This window comes from Acipenser ruthenus, chromosome 3 (genome assembly GCF_902713425.1).
Source record: "Acipenser ruthenus chromosome 3, fAciRut3.2 maternal haplotype, whole genome shotgun sequence".
NCBI classification, from domain to species: Eukaryota; Metazoa; Chordata; class Actinopteri; order Acipenseriformes; family Acipenseridae; genus Acipenser; species Acipenser ruthenus.
Genome location: NC_081191.1, coordinates 26,806,147 through 26,823,316, shown reverse-complemented (window position 1 = coordinate 26,823,316; position 17,170 = coordinate 26,806,147). Strand labels below are relative to the sequence as shown.

The window sequence follows — 17,170 nt, the reverse complement described above, 5'->3', positions numbered from 1 at the left end:
GCTGAAGGGGCGGGTTTTGTGTGTTAAGCACTTCAAGTCGCTAAAACGTTAAAAATGACTGCTAAAAAAATAACCAATTATTTTCAAAGCAAAAATAGTGACAATGATTGCAATCTGCGCAATCCACCGCCTAATACTATATTTGTGCTGGCTACTTTATTAAAAAAATATTAAGATTATTTTCGGGTATTATCATTGTCAATTTTTTGTTGTATTATTGTACTGTAAGGTGATATATAGTACTGTACATAATAGCTATACATATGCATAAAAAAAAACAAACTATTCCTTTTGTTGTGATATCATAAAAATATGTACCCAGGTGCTTGGGAGAGATATTGGGGGTTCAGGTATAGAGGCTGTACACTTTTAAGAAAAAAGGCATGATAGGATATCAACTGAACACTTGTCAGCTGACATACAAATGCTTAAGTGCAGAGGTGCTGGATTATTACACTCAGGTTTCCGAGTTATGATGGTGACCAAATATGTGTGAGTACTGTTGTGTAAAAAAAAAAAAAAAAAAAATGTTAAAATGAACAGTTGCATTCACAAAATGTAGAACAGCGAAAAACAAAAATAGACTGAAAACTTAACAAAGAAAACAATTACATGAAGCAATCACCTCAATAATTAAGCTAAAAAAGAAGCGAAAAGGTTACATTTTCTTTTTTTTTTTTGGAATTCCAATACGTTATCTACCTACGTTATCTTTCCGTAGAGTGCCTAAATAAGCACGGTAATTTCCCCATAGTAAAAAACAATAATGAAAAAGAAAATGTAGAACACAAAAAGAGCAACCAGATAAAGTCAAGAAAGACAACACATTATTCAAATTCTTTGTCGTATTATATATTTAAGGTAAGGCAAGTTTATTTTTCCGTTAAAAGTGCTCCCAGCTATAATGTTCTGCCGCCCAAATGATAGAATGTACTGAATGATAATACAAGAAAATAATCTTAATATTTGTTTTAATAAATATTAGTATTGGCGGTGGATTGCGCCGATCGCCGGCTGCATTCATTGTCACTATTTTTGCTTTGAAAATAATTGGTTATCTTTTTTAACCTCTCAAAGCGCTTAACATAGAAAACCCGCCCCTTCAAATCTCTGATTGGTTAAATGTTGTGTCAAGACGTAACACAGCTGTCATGTGGTTCCAAGATTTTTTTTTTTTTCACCCAGCAACGTGCAAGTAATCTAGTCTGCTAGAAGCGTCCCGCCCGGCTGAAAAGGCCTGGGGAGAACCCTGCTGTCACCAAAAAAGCATCAAGATACTGTGGTTGAGACTGTAAGCAACAACAACCGAAGCAAGTATCTTGTTCCTGCGCAGTGCTGCAGAGTCCAGCAGCTGCTCTTACTGCACATGTGCTTGAGCACCACGTAGCAGACAGGACTGTGCGCAGTATCTGTAAAAAACAGAAAAACACACAAGGAGAAAAAACTCTCAACAAAATACAGTAATTTAACAATTACATAAATAATATAAAACATCTCGTATTTGGAGCAAAAGCCAAAACTAGAAATAAATAACTCCAGCCAGATCTGTTGCATCCTGGGGGGAGAGCACAAAGTCAGCCAACTTATGTTGCTGGATCCCTGGGAAGGAGCGACTTTAGCCGCTGGCTTGAAGTGGGGCACAAGGCTGCAGTGGGACGTAACAAGCAACAGGCTTTAGTGCACAAAGTACGCGTAATTAATAAAAACTATAATCGTGATTTTTCTATTATCACATATAATTTGTGTAAAAACAACAATAAATGAGCAATATATAGGAGACAGAACCAACAAATACTTATCTTAACAAGGCTCTCCTGTCAAGTCAGTCTTGAAAAGTAAAAATGGTACTGACATCTGTGAGTGCAGTGCCTTTGTGCCCTCGGGGGAGGGCCACGACTGCGTCACAGGCTCTGCGAGCAGCTTTGATATATCTTATTCAGGTTTCCGGGTCTTTAGGAGGTAAATACCCATATGGTAATGGTTACATTTCGTACTTGAAAGGGAACGCAAAAAGATATAAGCGAATGACTCAGAACAGGAAATGCTCTCTTGTTAAGCGTTGTGTGTGGCCAAGAATGAAAGCAATAAACAAATATCCTGTTTGTTGCTGTATGCTCACTAAAGGCCTCTTTTCAGTCTGTTGCGGCTAATCTGCTATTAATAAAAATATTTAAAAAAATGTGAACTGCTCTAGGAATAGAAACAAAAAAAAAAAAAAAAAAAACCTGTTGATGTGAACGTCACTAGCCATGTACCTATAAAGGATATATGTGGTCAGCAATGTACAGCATAGAGTTAGTTTACTTTTGTAATGGTTAATAAGCTTTCCATACTACATCAGGCATAATATTTCACATTTATAAGAAGGGAATTATCAGTGTCACAATTTGATTCAGACTATCATTATATAATGATAACAAAATCATTTTGATTTTAAAGTACTGTTTTGTTGCTCATAACTCACCCGTGTAAAGTTGCCTTCGAAACTGTGGATATCCAGTTGTGGCTTCTGAGCATATACATAAGAATTGATTGAGAAAAGGTCCTGCAAAAGTATAAAAAAAATAAAATAAATAAAAAAAATAAGATTCTTAGTAACTAAAATGTCAAGCCACACTTTCCACCCAACTACAAAAAGCATTGCTCATAAAGACCAGCAGAGCACAACTGCATCTTAAATATGAAACCTTCAAAGGATTTAAATATTCTTCTTTGGAATTTAATTACTGCCTATTTAGCACATGATCCTTAACACGTAACAGTGCTAGAAAATAAATCTCTTCCTTGGTTGTTTTAGTTGTGGCTCCTGTGGGAAGTCTTTTTACTGAATAAATATTTTAATCATGTTTTTTAATTTGGTAGAACTAGTTTATTACTGTATCCAACCTTCTCAATGACAAGCATTTGACTACAATTTGGGTTATCATACAAATACATTAGATTAGGGTAAGAGTGATCCTGAAGTAAATGCCACCAGGTAAATTATATAATAAATAATTATACAAAATGCATAGAGTCAGAAAACTTGCTTCCTTCTGCTCTGACAATGTTCCCCAACTCTGAGGATTGGTTTTTCCAGCAGGACAATGCTCCATGCCACACAGCCAGGTCAATCAAGGTGTGGATGGAGGACCACCAGATCAAGACCCTGTCATGGCCAGCCCAATCTCCAGACCTGAACCCCATTGAAAACCTCTGGAATGTGATCAAGAGGAAGATGGATGGTCACAAGCCATCAAACAAAGCCGAGCTGCTTGAATTTTTGCGCCAGGAGTGGCATAAAGTCACCCAACATCAATGTGAAAGACTGATGGAGAGCATGCCAAGACGCATGAAAGCTGTGCTTGAAAATCAGGGTTATTCCACCAAATATTGATTTCTGAACTCTTCCTAAGTTAAAACATTAGTATTGTGTTGTTTAAAAATGAATATGAACTTATTTTCTTTGCATTATTCGAGGTCTGACAACACTGCATCTTTTTTGTTATTTTGACCAGTTGTCATTTTCTGCAAATAAATGCTCTAAATGACAATATTTTTATTTGGAATTTGGGAGAAATGTTGTCAGTAGTTTATAGAATAAAACAAAAATGTTCATTTTACCCAAACACATACATATAAATAGTAAAACCAGAGAAACTGATAATTTTGCAGTGGTCTCTTAATTTTTTCCAGAGCTATATATATATATATATATATATATATATATATATATATGTATGTATGTATATATATATATATATATATATATATATATATATATATATATATATATATATATATATAATAAAATAAAATAAAAACCTCTTCATAAAACTTAACATGTATTAGATTTCATCTCAACCTCTTTGCCAGTTATTGTAAATCATTCACACGCTGGCCATTCATGGCTTTCTTGTTCTCTCCCTGCTAGCTGTCATCAGGTTCACAAGAAATAATTCATATGATACTAATACACAAGTGGTGTCCTATATCTTCATCATTTACTTCTCTCCCATCTGTTATCACCTACAATTGAGATAATCCCGGCCATTATATGAGGGTTATTGTAGAGAAACTATAACAGTCTCTCAGAGCTGAATCCTTCCACAGGAAACCAACACCACACACATACTCCAAACACAATAAGGACAGTTACTGAAGTACGCCAGGCAAAACACCTCTCTTTTTTCTAATCAAACCACTAGACTGTAGCAAGCTTTCAATTTACAGTAAAGTGAATCGAGTTAAGTATTATTCATTCCATACTTAAGGGGAGGGGGGCAGGTGGGTGTAGCGGTTACCTGCTAGATTTAAAGAATTTAATGAAGGGCTTTTGTTACCCTGATATACAGTTTTCTGAATGACTGAGGCTGGGTGGTGCACTGGGTTAATGCATGAGATTTACAGCTGGGTACGAAACTAACAGATCATAGGTGAAATTATAAAATGGATATTTTAAATACTCTATCCTGATTGGTGAAAACAAGTCACATGGGGGTGTTGACAGCATATCACCATGGTTTGGTACTTTTCAAAAAGGTGCAAATCACTGGTAGATATCCATACACCACTAGAATTTTGAAAAAACAACGGCAGCCATACTGGAATTTATCACAATAAACATGACTGATGAGATTTATGTAAATGTTGACCTTTTGGGAAACCAAAGTGCACATGAGATCTGAATGAGTCTGAATCGGACACCAATGATTAATTAAAGTAGTGGAAAAAAGCAAAAGTATTCAAATCAATTCAAAACTCGCCATTCTGATCGCTAGACTCTGCTCCTCTCTGTAACTACAGCATTTCCCTATCCCATTTTGAAAATAAATCATTTAAAAAACATTCAGCTTTTTAAAAGGGATTTGGTTCGCTCTTAAAAGAGACTTTGGTGGTTAAATGGGTGTTTTGTTGCCACTGCCTCTGGTCTATGTCCGTTCTTCTCCTCTGGTTGGTTGCACCTCCTGCACTGGCTGCTGTCACCGGTCCCACCCCCTGCGCAGCTGTGTGATCTGATGCAGATGCAGATTTATATATGCATCTCGACAACTCCTGATGTACCTTTCTCTCCACATAAATTTGTCCAGGTACGATGGTATCATCTCTTCTGCTGTGCCCTGCATTATTTTAAATTGTTTCTTAACACAGGCCCAGTAGTTCTCCACGTCGTCCAGCCATAAACTGCAAAGTCAGTTTGATAATGCAAGTAACGTCTTTCTCGCCACTGTAAAGTGGTAGCACAAATCTGGTATGGATACCTCCTTGCCTCACATAACAAAAGACGATAAAAAAAAAAAAAAAAACAGCACTGTCACCTGATACTGTCACACATCTTGTGAGGAAGGTTCTGCATGATTTAAAGGCAGACTCATTTGTGCTGTGTCATGATGAAAGTGGGCAGAAATATTTTTACATTAAAATTTAATGAACAAACCAAGAATTACAAGATGTATCCCGGATCAAATAAAGAAAAACTGCACTTTCAATGGCAATGTTCAGTTCGACATTTATAAATCACATCTTTTTTTTATTTTTAATTAATGCATGTTGGTTTTATTAAAAAAAATTACTTTTTTGATTATTAAAAACACATTTTTATTTAATGGTTTGCAAAGCACCCGGGGCATGGTGATATTATTATTATTATTATTATTATTATTATTATTATTTATTTATTTATTTATTCTTAGCAGACGCCCTTATCCAGGGCGACTTACAATTGTTACAAGATATCACATAATTTTTACATACAATTACCCATTTATACAGTTGGGTTTTTACTGGAGCAATCTAGGTAAAGCACCTTGCTCAAGGGTACAGCAGCAGTGTCCCCCACCTGGGACTGCTAAGACCCTCCAGTCAAGAGTCCAGAGCCCTAACCACTACTCCACACTCCTGCCCTTAGAATATATCACACCCTTCCGTGCCTTATTGCTTACAAACAACCTACATGGCCTGACTGCAGGTACGATAACAGATATTAAAACCTTGGTAAGCAATCACCTTCCCCAATTTTCTTCTGTTGAAAATGTTTTAGTTCTTTGCTTGTATTTTCTACATCAATGTGGAATAAGCAAATACTGTGTAGTTCAAAGACATTGTAGAAGTAAAAATTGTTATTGCTTCCTGGTACAAATTCACTTCCAAAACAGTGGGTGCACTTTGGCACAGCAAAACACACCCTTTTATTGTTTCATTCAGGGGATGCACATTGCAGCTTTATTGATACTGTTTAGCAAGTACAGTGAACTGCACACAATGCTGGGATTAGAAAAACATATCTTCGAGCTAACAACAGATTTGTGCTGCTACAAAAGAATTTGTTTCTTTGATACAAATTTATTTTTCTATTTTGTAACATACTAATAATATTAATTATAGAAACCCCAACCCATTTTGTCCAGCACAACGGACAAGAACTTGTAAACCAAGTACATGTACAGTACTACATATAATACCTATACCAAGGTTATATTTAGCATGTAAATAATACCCACAATATACACACAATATCCTTTTACTCCTTAAATTGTATTCATTTCTTGTTAAACTGATGGGCAATCACTCCTTGTACTTCATTGTACATTAAGAGTAAGTAGCAGTGTTCCAAAAAAATATAGCATTATACGTCCCCACGTGATGCTACAACTGTTTAAATAACATACAGCATTTCCAGTTTACTGCAGATTGATACTAATTAAAGGAGACTTGCTTTAAAACAGTGAGGGCATAGAGTTGTGTAAATCTTAAAGGTGCTGTCTGCCTTTGAATACCAACAGACCGTTTTTTGGTGTTTTTTTAATTTTTAACAAAAGCTAATTCAAACAAAAATTATACATTCATCAATATATCTCCTTAGTATACTGTAAGTACATTTAAACCATGTGATTACAAATAATGTGCAATGTCTAAAATGCTGGGAAAATGACTTTAGCATTGTAATCTTTGCATTATGGGTCAAATTCACAAAGCAATCACTGGAGTGCAAAAAAACTTCCTAATGACCTTCACACACAGTATCTACAGAACAGCATATCATAATAAATTAATTTTTGAGAACCTGGACTAATGTGTTTCAATATTTAACATTAGTTTCAGAAATCAAAACAGATTTTACATTCACAACAGTAAGCATCGCATTCACAGGAGAGGTAAATGGGATCATGTCCAGTAATGGCTGGCAATTCATTTGCCCTTAGTTGTTAATACATTACTGAATAATGCCATAATAATGGCATTCACTCCCCCCTCGCTTCCATAATTTTAATTTCTAAGTGTTCTCCTGAGTCATTAATAATACAGAAAAACGTCTTTAGCAGTTCAAGGGCAACATTTGGTATTCTTACTTAAACATCATTTAAATATGTCCTCAATCATAACATGGGGTTCATTACAAATAAAATGGCTGGCAGCTCAATAAAACTAATTAAATGTAAATGGTATTGTTTACTGCTTTATGGATCTTTTTATATAAATCAGCAAGCCTCCAATTATTGAAAATCACAATGGCCTCATAGCCAGTAATAAATTCACCTGATCACATAAAACAGAGAAGAACGTCCTAGAACGGGCATGCTTCCAGAAAAAAACCTTGCCTTCGATATGACGGTGAAACCGCAGGAAACCTAACCTGGGTGTTACAGTCCTTGCAGCACAGCTCTCATTAAATGACTTGTTGAAATTTTAATTCTCTGATCACATTAAGTGGTTTGGGAAGACAACAAAATCTGAACTGATCATCTTTGCTGGTGTCATCTCTTCTTTAAGAAAAGCTCTGAAGGTCTGCAGGTTTATTTATTCTGGGTGTCCCCGTGGACAAGGTTACAATGCTGTGCAGATGATGTGACTGACAGCTCATGTCAACACAAGATACCCACAATCCATTACATCAGACAGATACAGAAATCAAAGAAATGACTGACAGGTATAAGCGGCCATTATGCTCCTGCATGTATGATTGAATTACCCCAACCATAATCAAATTGCTGGGTTCCGCTTAAAAATAAAAAAAATAAATTAAAAAAAAAAAAGGCTCAAGGGTCTACACTTTTTTTCTAGTGTTGTCATACTTCTCTAATTGTATTGTATGTATGTATGTGTACTGTATATTATATAGAAAGACTATCAAGTTGTGCACTTTGATTTGAGGAAGTGTTCCATTGTCAACCTAAAATTTAAAAACAACAGAATTACAAACGGAGCCCATATCAAGCAATTGTTATAAAAAAGTGTAAAAAACTTAAACATCCACGCATGTGACATACCTGTATTTAAAGAAGCATTTACCCTTCTTTTATGTATGTTGTCTACTTTTCATGTGGTAGTTTAAAGATTATTTAAATGCTAACCGACAGACAACTTACACATTTATGCTCATGGATAATATTTAACCCTTAAGTGTATTAAAAAAAAAACTTATGGCGCCAACGGCATAATAATGTTATTAATGCTTGTAATGGTATGCTTTAGTAACCTTTCGTTCCTTCACCCCCATACTGGGCTGTATACTAAGCCCTGTACCTGTTCTACTGCTCTACTAACCACAGCTGTTGTATTACAGGCCCAGCAGGTGGCATTCATGAATAACATTAAGCCAAATACAAAAGAAAAGAAAAACATTTTGCCTGCTTCTTAGTAAGACTGCCTTTCATGTGTAAAAGGATTAAATACATGGAACTTATTTGACTATTGCAGGTTCTGTATTCAAATTGCATCTGTGTTTAGAGGCTTGTGACTGAAAGTCCTCACCAATGCAGGTTTATGCCTTCTTATCTACATTACTGTTGGGTGTAAAAGGCAAGAGAAATAAAATAAAAACATGGTTTAGTTTGTTTTATTCTGTATGCTTTAAAAAATATGCTTTTCAAGAAATATTCCTGCTTAAAGAAAAATATTGCATTATAAGTCCCCACGTGTTGTTACAACTGTTTAAATAATGTACCTGCAATTTTTCTTTTCATTGTTAATATCCTGACAACTTTTTAAACTTATAACTGTAAAGTCTGTTTCAAAGCTCTTTTCAAAAAGGTCGCTCTAGTGCACTGGGGTTTGAGATCTGTCCTCTAAATCACTGCCGGAAGAGCATATTTAAAAAAACAAACAAACAAAAAAAAAACATAACAACAAATGCTCTGGCTTTTCTGTTCCGTACCACATCATGGATCGTTATTGCTGAGTTATCTGTTTGACAATGTGGGCAATAATCCTTACACTATAAGTGCACTAGAGCGGCCATTTTGAAAAGAGCTTTGAAACTGACTTTAAAGTTAGAAGTGTAAAAAGTTGTCAGGATGTTAACAATGAAAATAAAAATTACAGTTACGTTATTTAAAAACTTGTAGCAACACATGGAGATGTGTAACGCTATATATTTTTTGGAACCCTGCTACTTATTCTAAGCTGTCAAAGCTATATCTTTAAATTAAATAAAAAATATATGTCATTCTTTAGTTAACATTATTATTTTATATTATATGTAGTCCAAAATTGGGTTCCATATTTATTTGATTTTAAAAGTTAGTTTTGGATGCAAACAAAAAAGTGTGATGCCAAATCAGTGCATTCCTGGCTGCCCTCGGTGGTCTTGTAAACTTTTGCGCTGTTATGGCAGGTGTTTATAATATTTGTCCAACACCCATGCTCCTGTTTGTATCATTAGTAAAATACTACCACGGATTAAATATGCTTTACATAACTATACCGGCTATATGTAAATTATTTAAATGATTAAGAAAACATGATACACATATGATTGCATTAGCATCTCAAAATTAAGTAATGCCCCATCTATGTGGCTTCACTGTTTTAGTTATGTTATTTACAGTTTATCATTTTTCTTAAAAAAAAAATAAATAATAATAATAATAATAATCCAAATGAAATAGAATCTGTACTGTACAAATTGGTGAAATAGTATGCTGCCTATAATGTGTTGTTACATTTAGTTTCTTTCTGTAAAATGGGCAAAAAAAAAAAAATGCTGTTTTGAAAACATGTACTGCATTTCATTGTGCAAATTACACACCTTATACTCAGTGGGACATTTACAACATCCAGCAAGAAAGAAATATAAAACTATGAAAGAACCAAAATGACGTTGAGGTGATGTAAAACTAATCCCTGCAGACATTTTAATGACTTTTTAAAATTACAGCCCAAAGAGGTTTATGGCATGAATCAGCACTGAAACTAAGACCAGTTAAGCAAGCAGCATTGTCTTTTTTATGTTAAACTCATAGTACATTTCTTAACAAAAAAAGCAAATTTGTTAAGATTCCTTCCTTTGTTATATCTGATTCCTGAGGCTATTTCAAAATGTTACACTTTTCTTTTCAGCAAAGGAAGCAACCCCCCCCCCCCAAAAAAATAATGACAGAGTACTTACCCCTAAAGCTGGCAATCTCTGCGTGCAAACAACAGCAATCTTCAACTTCCAGTCAGTTTCACCATCTAGTTGATCCGTACGAATAAAACAGGACCCTAAATATGTAGAAAAATAAAAACATGCAGTATAAGGTAAGATTTACCAATACCTGACCAACCGCTAGTAGTCCTGAAAAACAAATACCTGACTGACAGGATACACGAAACATGATTTATGAAACATGATCTGAAACACACCTCAATAACTATACAATGTGCAAAATATATGAATCATGTTTCATAAATCTGATATTGTGCATTACATTTGAGCAAGCTGTACAATTTTTACTCACAGATTTGAGGTGCTAAAATTATGTTGCTTCTGGTACAAGAATGCGAGATTGCAACTGCTTTGGTGTGTTTAAAAAATCCATTCCACAATAAAAAAGAAAAAAAAAAGCAGCCAGTAAAGCATGCTATATCATGCATGTTTTACACTTATTATGTTACTTGTTTTCTGGTTTTTACATATAAGTGTTATTTATTGTGGGAGCTGAATATCAAGCTCATCTCAAAGCGGTAAGAAATGTCTTCATTCTTCCACCACTACCTGTAGTAATTCTTCTGTGATTGTGACATTTGTGCCATTCATTATTTAGGTCAGAACTGGTTCATTTGTTTGCTCCCAGGATTTTTGACAGTATTGCCCCTTGGCCTTGTCGAGATCATACTACTCGGCATTCTATCATCTTCCTGACTCGTACTGTACTCCTCCTGCACACTACCTTCAAGACTATTTTTAAGTGCCAAGTCTGCTGGTTGGTCATTACAAGTGGATTTCACCAGTTTGGGAATGAAATGTTACATAACTGAAAGACCTGCTCTCAAAGGCATCGGCAAGCTTACTTTAGGTGGCTAACATTTCTTGCCGCTGCGTTTCTCCAACTGAATCTGTCTCTCTACTACTGATAATGGTAGAGGTAAGAAAATGAATTTTAAAACCTTAGCAACAACACCTTTAACAAGGAAGTTCCACGAAAGCCGGTATCCCTCACCAAGCGGGCAGCATTCTCACACTGCGCTTTGTGTTATGGGTGCGTGCATATCTGAGTGGATCTGATGGGAAAACTGCTCGAATGCACACATGACAAATAACAATATTAAAAAGAAAACTAAAACTGCAAATCCAATCAAATTCTAACCATTGTAGGAAATTAAGTCAGCAGAAACTGCTACCTCAGTGCGGAGTACTAGAGCTGTAGCTGTTACAGTTTTTACTCCAAGTCTGCTGAACGATTCCATTATAATTCATATTGTACACAGGGGAAATTTAAATGTTTTTACCCCCTCCCCCTTTTATGTTTTAAAATACTAATCCTATTGAAAGACAATTTAAAGATTTAAAGAGACAATGGCCCTGTCCATGCTATGTCTTTAAACCGTCTTAAAAGTGCTAATTACCTCAGGGGGTAGTCTCGAGTCTGGTTCTAAATTATTATTATTATTATTATTTATTTCTTAGAAGACGCCCTTATCCAGGGCGACTTACAATCGTAAGCAAAAACATTTCAAGCGTTACAATACAAGTAATACAATAAGAGCAAGAAATACAATAACTTTTAATACAAGAAATACAATAAATTAGATCGCATCAGGTAGTTTGCGGTTTGTCAGAAGTGTGGACGCTGTAATACCTAACTAAATTTTTTGAGTATTCTCCAAATATCCCAAAATGCTTTCCGATATGTTTTGGCGCATGGACATTACAAATACAGTACTCAGAAAACAGGTGTCTGAAGGAGTTGAGAACGACTATCAATGCTGCTGTACCATTTATAGGCTTATGTTGTAAAATGGTAGATCATGGAGCGATGTGGCCAGATGCTAAAATTAAGGCACTTATTGATATCTGGAGCAATGAAATCGTTCAAGGAGAACTTCAGAGTTCAAAATGAAATGCACACATTTATGGTAAAATGTCAACTTGCATGCAAGAAGCAGGCTTTGAAAGAACTCCTAACCAATGCAAGTGACTATGCAAAGCTTGCCAACGATGGCGAGATTGTTGCTGCCTTCTCCATCGCTGATGCCTTGTGTTTGTGCGTGGGCATGGGCTCCATATTTGCAAGGTTGTAAACAGGCAGTGCATGATGGGATACTATCGTATTAGGTTGCACAGTCCACTGTGCTGCTAGGGCCTGTAACCAAACTATTTTAATAGTGTTTGTAAGCATTAAGCCCGACTAAACATGAAACAGTACTTTATTGTGGACGCTTTGAGCTGGATTAATTAAAACGTTTTTGAGTTCAGGGTTCTCGACATATGTAGTGTGGACAGGGCCTAAGATTTCAGATTGGTTTTGAAATCAATGCTTAAGTATCTGAAGCCTAGTGTATACTGGCTGCAGACTAAATTTGATTCTGCACAACATTGTTCAGCATGCCAGACTCATTTTTGCTGTTACCTGCGTGTTAAACAAGTAATAGGGAGGTAACTTTCAAGTACTGAGAGATGCTGGCACAGATAATACAAGTGGATTTTGTAGACAAATTAAAAGCATAAAAGCTTACTGTATGTTTAGTTCTAAAAGTGGTGTAGATATTTTTAATCATAATAAAAAAAAGCCAACACAAATAGAGAAAATGCTGTCATGAATGCATATTTGTTACACACTGGGCTGTATCTATAAAAGCTGTTCGTATCATGGGGTTTGGGGATGATATCGTAGTGCTATTATTTCATATTAAACTTACCTCTGCTATATAAATCTGTCTTGTTTTGGTAGCAGCCACTGTAAGAAGTTGCGATGGAATACTAAACAGCAATATGGAGGCTCATTATACACCAGCATTTTTTATTGGAAAATATTTCGTGAGATCAAATTGAGGTACGTGATCTAGACGTGACCATTTTCCAGGTATGTATTATATTGTATAGAGTTTTCAAATACCATGGAATAAGGTTTCTTGGCCCTGGAACCTTGAATGAATTTAAGTGGGAGCATAACGCATTTTAGATCACAGCCCAAAAAATCCTACCGTGTTTGAACATAAATAAAAATCCCAACATTTATTTAATATTGACAATGAGTGAAATGGCAATATAAAAATAATAAATTCATCTTGCTATCTTCCTGGAGGTCTTCTTCTTGGTCGCTTTATATCACATGGGATCCAGTCTATTATCTCCATGGTTCAGCGATGGTCTCCTCTTCTTGCTACATGTCTGGCCCACTGTCATTTCATTTTTTGATCTTATAATAACACTGCATACTTTTGTTTGCGCTCTTATCCATTCCTTCCTTTTCTTGTTTCTTCTTGTTATTCCCTGCATGCATCTTTCCATACTCCATTGAGTCGTTTGCAATTCCGGAGTCATTTGTGCATTGAAGGTCCATAAGTTAGCACTGGCAGCACGCATTGGTCGAAGACTTTCCTCTTGAGGCATAAGGGTAGTTTCCCTTTCAGAACCATGCTTAATCTTCCAAAGGCACTCCAGCCCATTTTTTGCTGTTCTGTTGATTTCACCCTTAAAAACATCCCCCTTAAAAACAGACCAAGACACAAGATTTGAAGTGTTTAAGCACTTTCGTGTGATTTTATTAATTAAAGAAATAAAAGAAAATAATCAAAACCAAACCTAACTCCCACACGAAGTACTAACTAAACTTATTTTTCTTTAGAACCTAATCGCAGGCAGGTGGCATTCATTCATAATTAGAGCCACGACGTCAAAAAGTGATAATTCCTCTAGAGGAAAACATATTTGATCTTTGACCCATTCGACTCCTCGAGACCATCACTTTCAATTTAAACACAAAATGTCTCCTTTTCAATCACTCTACAACACCCACAGTACAGAAATGTTCATAAATGATCAACAAAATGAGAATACGTTAATAAAAATGATATAAAGCTGGTACATTCATATCTCAGAGAAACTGGAGAGGAATGGGAAATTAAAACAAGGTAAAGGCAATCATCCAAATAAAGCTGAAGCACTAACGGATAACGACATAGAACGTCTGTACAGCACTGAAACACTACGTTTAATCCTCAGAGTACTACAGGGCCGATGATCGGCTCACGGAGGTGTGCTGCGTGAGGACTAAACGGCCGATTCTCGGACATAGATCTGCCCTCTCATTTGCTCTCTGTAATTTTTTTATTGGTCAATTTTACCTAGCAACAAACTGTGCCGAGCAATAGCAGAGGGCTTTGGTGTTAATATTAGCCAATTAAAATGGTTGTAGCGAACATCTTTTTTTATTGGTTAAAAAGAAAACCCTGTCTCCTAGGCTAGCTGAGAGTTGAGAAATGGTGGATTTAGAGAGTGCGTTTTTAAGCGATTCGGACGGAGAATGTTTTGAAGGTTTTACGGCTTCTGAGGCTGATAAAATGTACAATTGGTTGGGACTGTATAGCTATGTGGATAGTGATGACAGCGATTTAAAAAAGGAGGAGGATGGAGAACAGGAGGATGAAGAGGGGGATGAAGAGGAGGAGGAGGATGTGGTGGGAGGTGACGACAGTACAGACGAAGACGTGCCTTTAATTCGGTTGCTGAACAAAAACTTCAGAGTCCCGCTTTGGACCCAAATAACAGAATTGCCAGAACAGAAAATAACATCGAACATAAAGAAATATACAGAGGTTAGTGGTCCGAGATTTATTCCACGCAGCGCAACCCGGCCTGCTGAATTCTTTGAGCTGTTGCTTTCAACGGAGCTCCAAGAACACATCTGCAACGAGTCCAATATATACGCATTAGAAATTAACAACAAATACAGGGAAAGAAATGCTAAATCTAAAACGTATGAGAGGCTATTTTCATGGTGGTCGGTGTCTGGCGGTATGACACAAAATAGATTACGTGCTGTTTTAGGATTGTGGCTGAATATGGGGTTAGTGTGTAAGCCTGACATGAAAGAATACTGGAACACGAAAGATGCACTGCAAGCAACACCAGGATTCGCGCGAATAATGTCCCGCGACAAGTTTCTTTTTTGTCTTGCAAACCTGCACTTGAACAACAACAAAAACCAAAAGAAAAAAGACAAACCTGGTTTACGACAGTTTATTCAAAGTGCGACCACTACTTACTAAAGTGGAGTCTCTTCTTACGAAGTACTATGTTTTAAATGAATTCATTGCAATCGACGAAAGCCTGGTAGGATTGAAAAACCGAACGTCACTTATGCAGTATCTTCCAAACAAAAAACATCACCGATTTGGAATAGATTTCATATATATATATATATATATATATATATATATATATATATATATATATATATATATATATATATATATATATATAGATTAGGGCTGTCACGCGTTTCCAATTTTTGATCGGTTAATATATGGGCAGAAGTTGATTAAATCGGTAGATATATCCGTGCATATTTTTAATAAAGGTAACGATCTTATAGCGGCTGTCAAGCATAATGGCATCTGAGAAAGAAATAAATAATAATAATAATAATAATAATAATAATAATAATATTATCTAAAATAAATAAATAAATAAGCCCAATGGGGATTTGGTCTTTTTAAAAGCATTTTTATTTTAGTAAATGTAACACATTTTCACAGAACAACCGTTCTTTCAGGCCACTGTCAGTCACATACCTGAAAACAAAAGACAGCTGAGCTGCATTTCCATCGTCACAAGTTTAATCTACCATTACAGTTACATACTTGGTTTCCTGTAGTTCTGCTTTTATTTGTTCTGAATCTTGTTAGTGGTACCCGAGAATACTGTGGCTATTGACAAGCAATTGCTTAACATGCTGTCGTAGTCAGAAATCAGAGAAAGTAATTCCACATAATTACCTCTATTTGAGGAATTGGTGCCTTCATCGTGCCTCCTGAATGCCAGTTCTTGTTTGCCAAGGTAAACAACAGAATCAATCAAGCGTTTAAGAACCTCATGATTTTTTCTTATTTGCTCATTGTGATATATTGTATCCCTACGCTTCTGCTCATCCAGTTAAACATCAATCTGGGTTTGTCCAACAGTTTTTAGTGTTACAGTGGCTCGCAAGTGACTTTGGGAATGCTCATGTTTTTGTGCTGACTTCGTTAGACATCCTAGATTGCTGTAGCCAGTTTTGTTCCATGTCACCTTTTCTGTACTGAACAAAAGACAGTATTATTTTTTTAATTGACTGCTACCAGTAAGCCACGGACACCTTTAATAATTTGAATGTTGAAAGTGGCGAGTATATCTCTTCACTTCCTGTGTCCGGATATTTGTTGTGTATACCTCCCTTTTTTAACTCTTCAATTTTTCTGAGAAAGTTCTTCCTGAAAATGGATTCGTAACCAAATCTACTATGATGTCTCCATTGTCTGATGACATTTTTTTTTTTCAAATTGTAAAAAGCAAAGACTCAACCATGAGCACCAAGGCGCTTTCAAAAGAACTCCGGGACAAAGTTGTTGAAAGACACAGATCAGGGGATGGGTATAAAAAAATATCAAAGGCCTTGAATATCCCTTGGAGCACGGTCAAGACGATTATTAAGAAGTGGAAGGTGTATGGCACCACCAAGACCCTGCCTAGATCACACCGTCCCTCCAAACTGGATGACCGAGCAAGAAGGAAACTGATCAGAGAGGCTACCAAGAGGCCAATGGCAACTTTGCAAGAGCTACAGGCTTTTATGGCCAAGACTGGTCAAAGTGTGCATGTGACAACAATATCCCAAGCACTCCACAAATCTGGTCTGTATGGTAGGGTGGCAAAAAGGAAGCCATTACTCAAGAAAGCCCACCTTGAATACCGTTTGAAGTATGCAAAAAAACACTCAGGAGATTCTGT

General features: G+C 36.0%; 1 protein-coding gene across 4 annotated transcripts in view; it reads right to left on the bottom strand.

The window, feature by feature from the left end:
- The window catches only part of atp9b (ATPase phospholipid transporting 9B), a 162,680-nt gene that overhangs the window by 75,867 nt on the left and 69,643 nt on the right, over positions 1 to 17,170 (bottom strand). For all 4 annotated transcript variants that reach the window (XM_059012751.1, XM_059012752.1, XM_033992394.3 and 1 more), the window contains 2 exons: positions 10,367 to 10,461; positions 2,465 to 2,545 (listed from right to left, as the gene is read on the bottom strand). In XM_059012751.1, the coding sequence (XP_058868734.1) occupies positions 2,465 to 2,545; positions 10,367 to 10,461 (176 nt within the window). The remainder of the gene's footprint in view (positions 1 to 2,464; positions 2,546 to 10,366; positions 10,462 to 17,170) is intronic.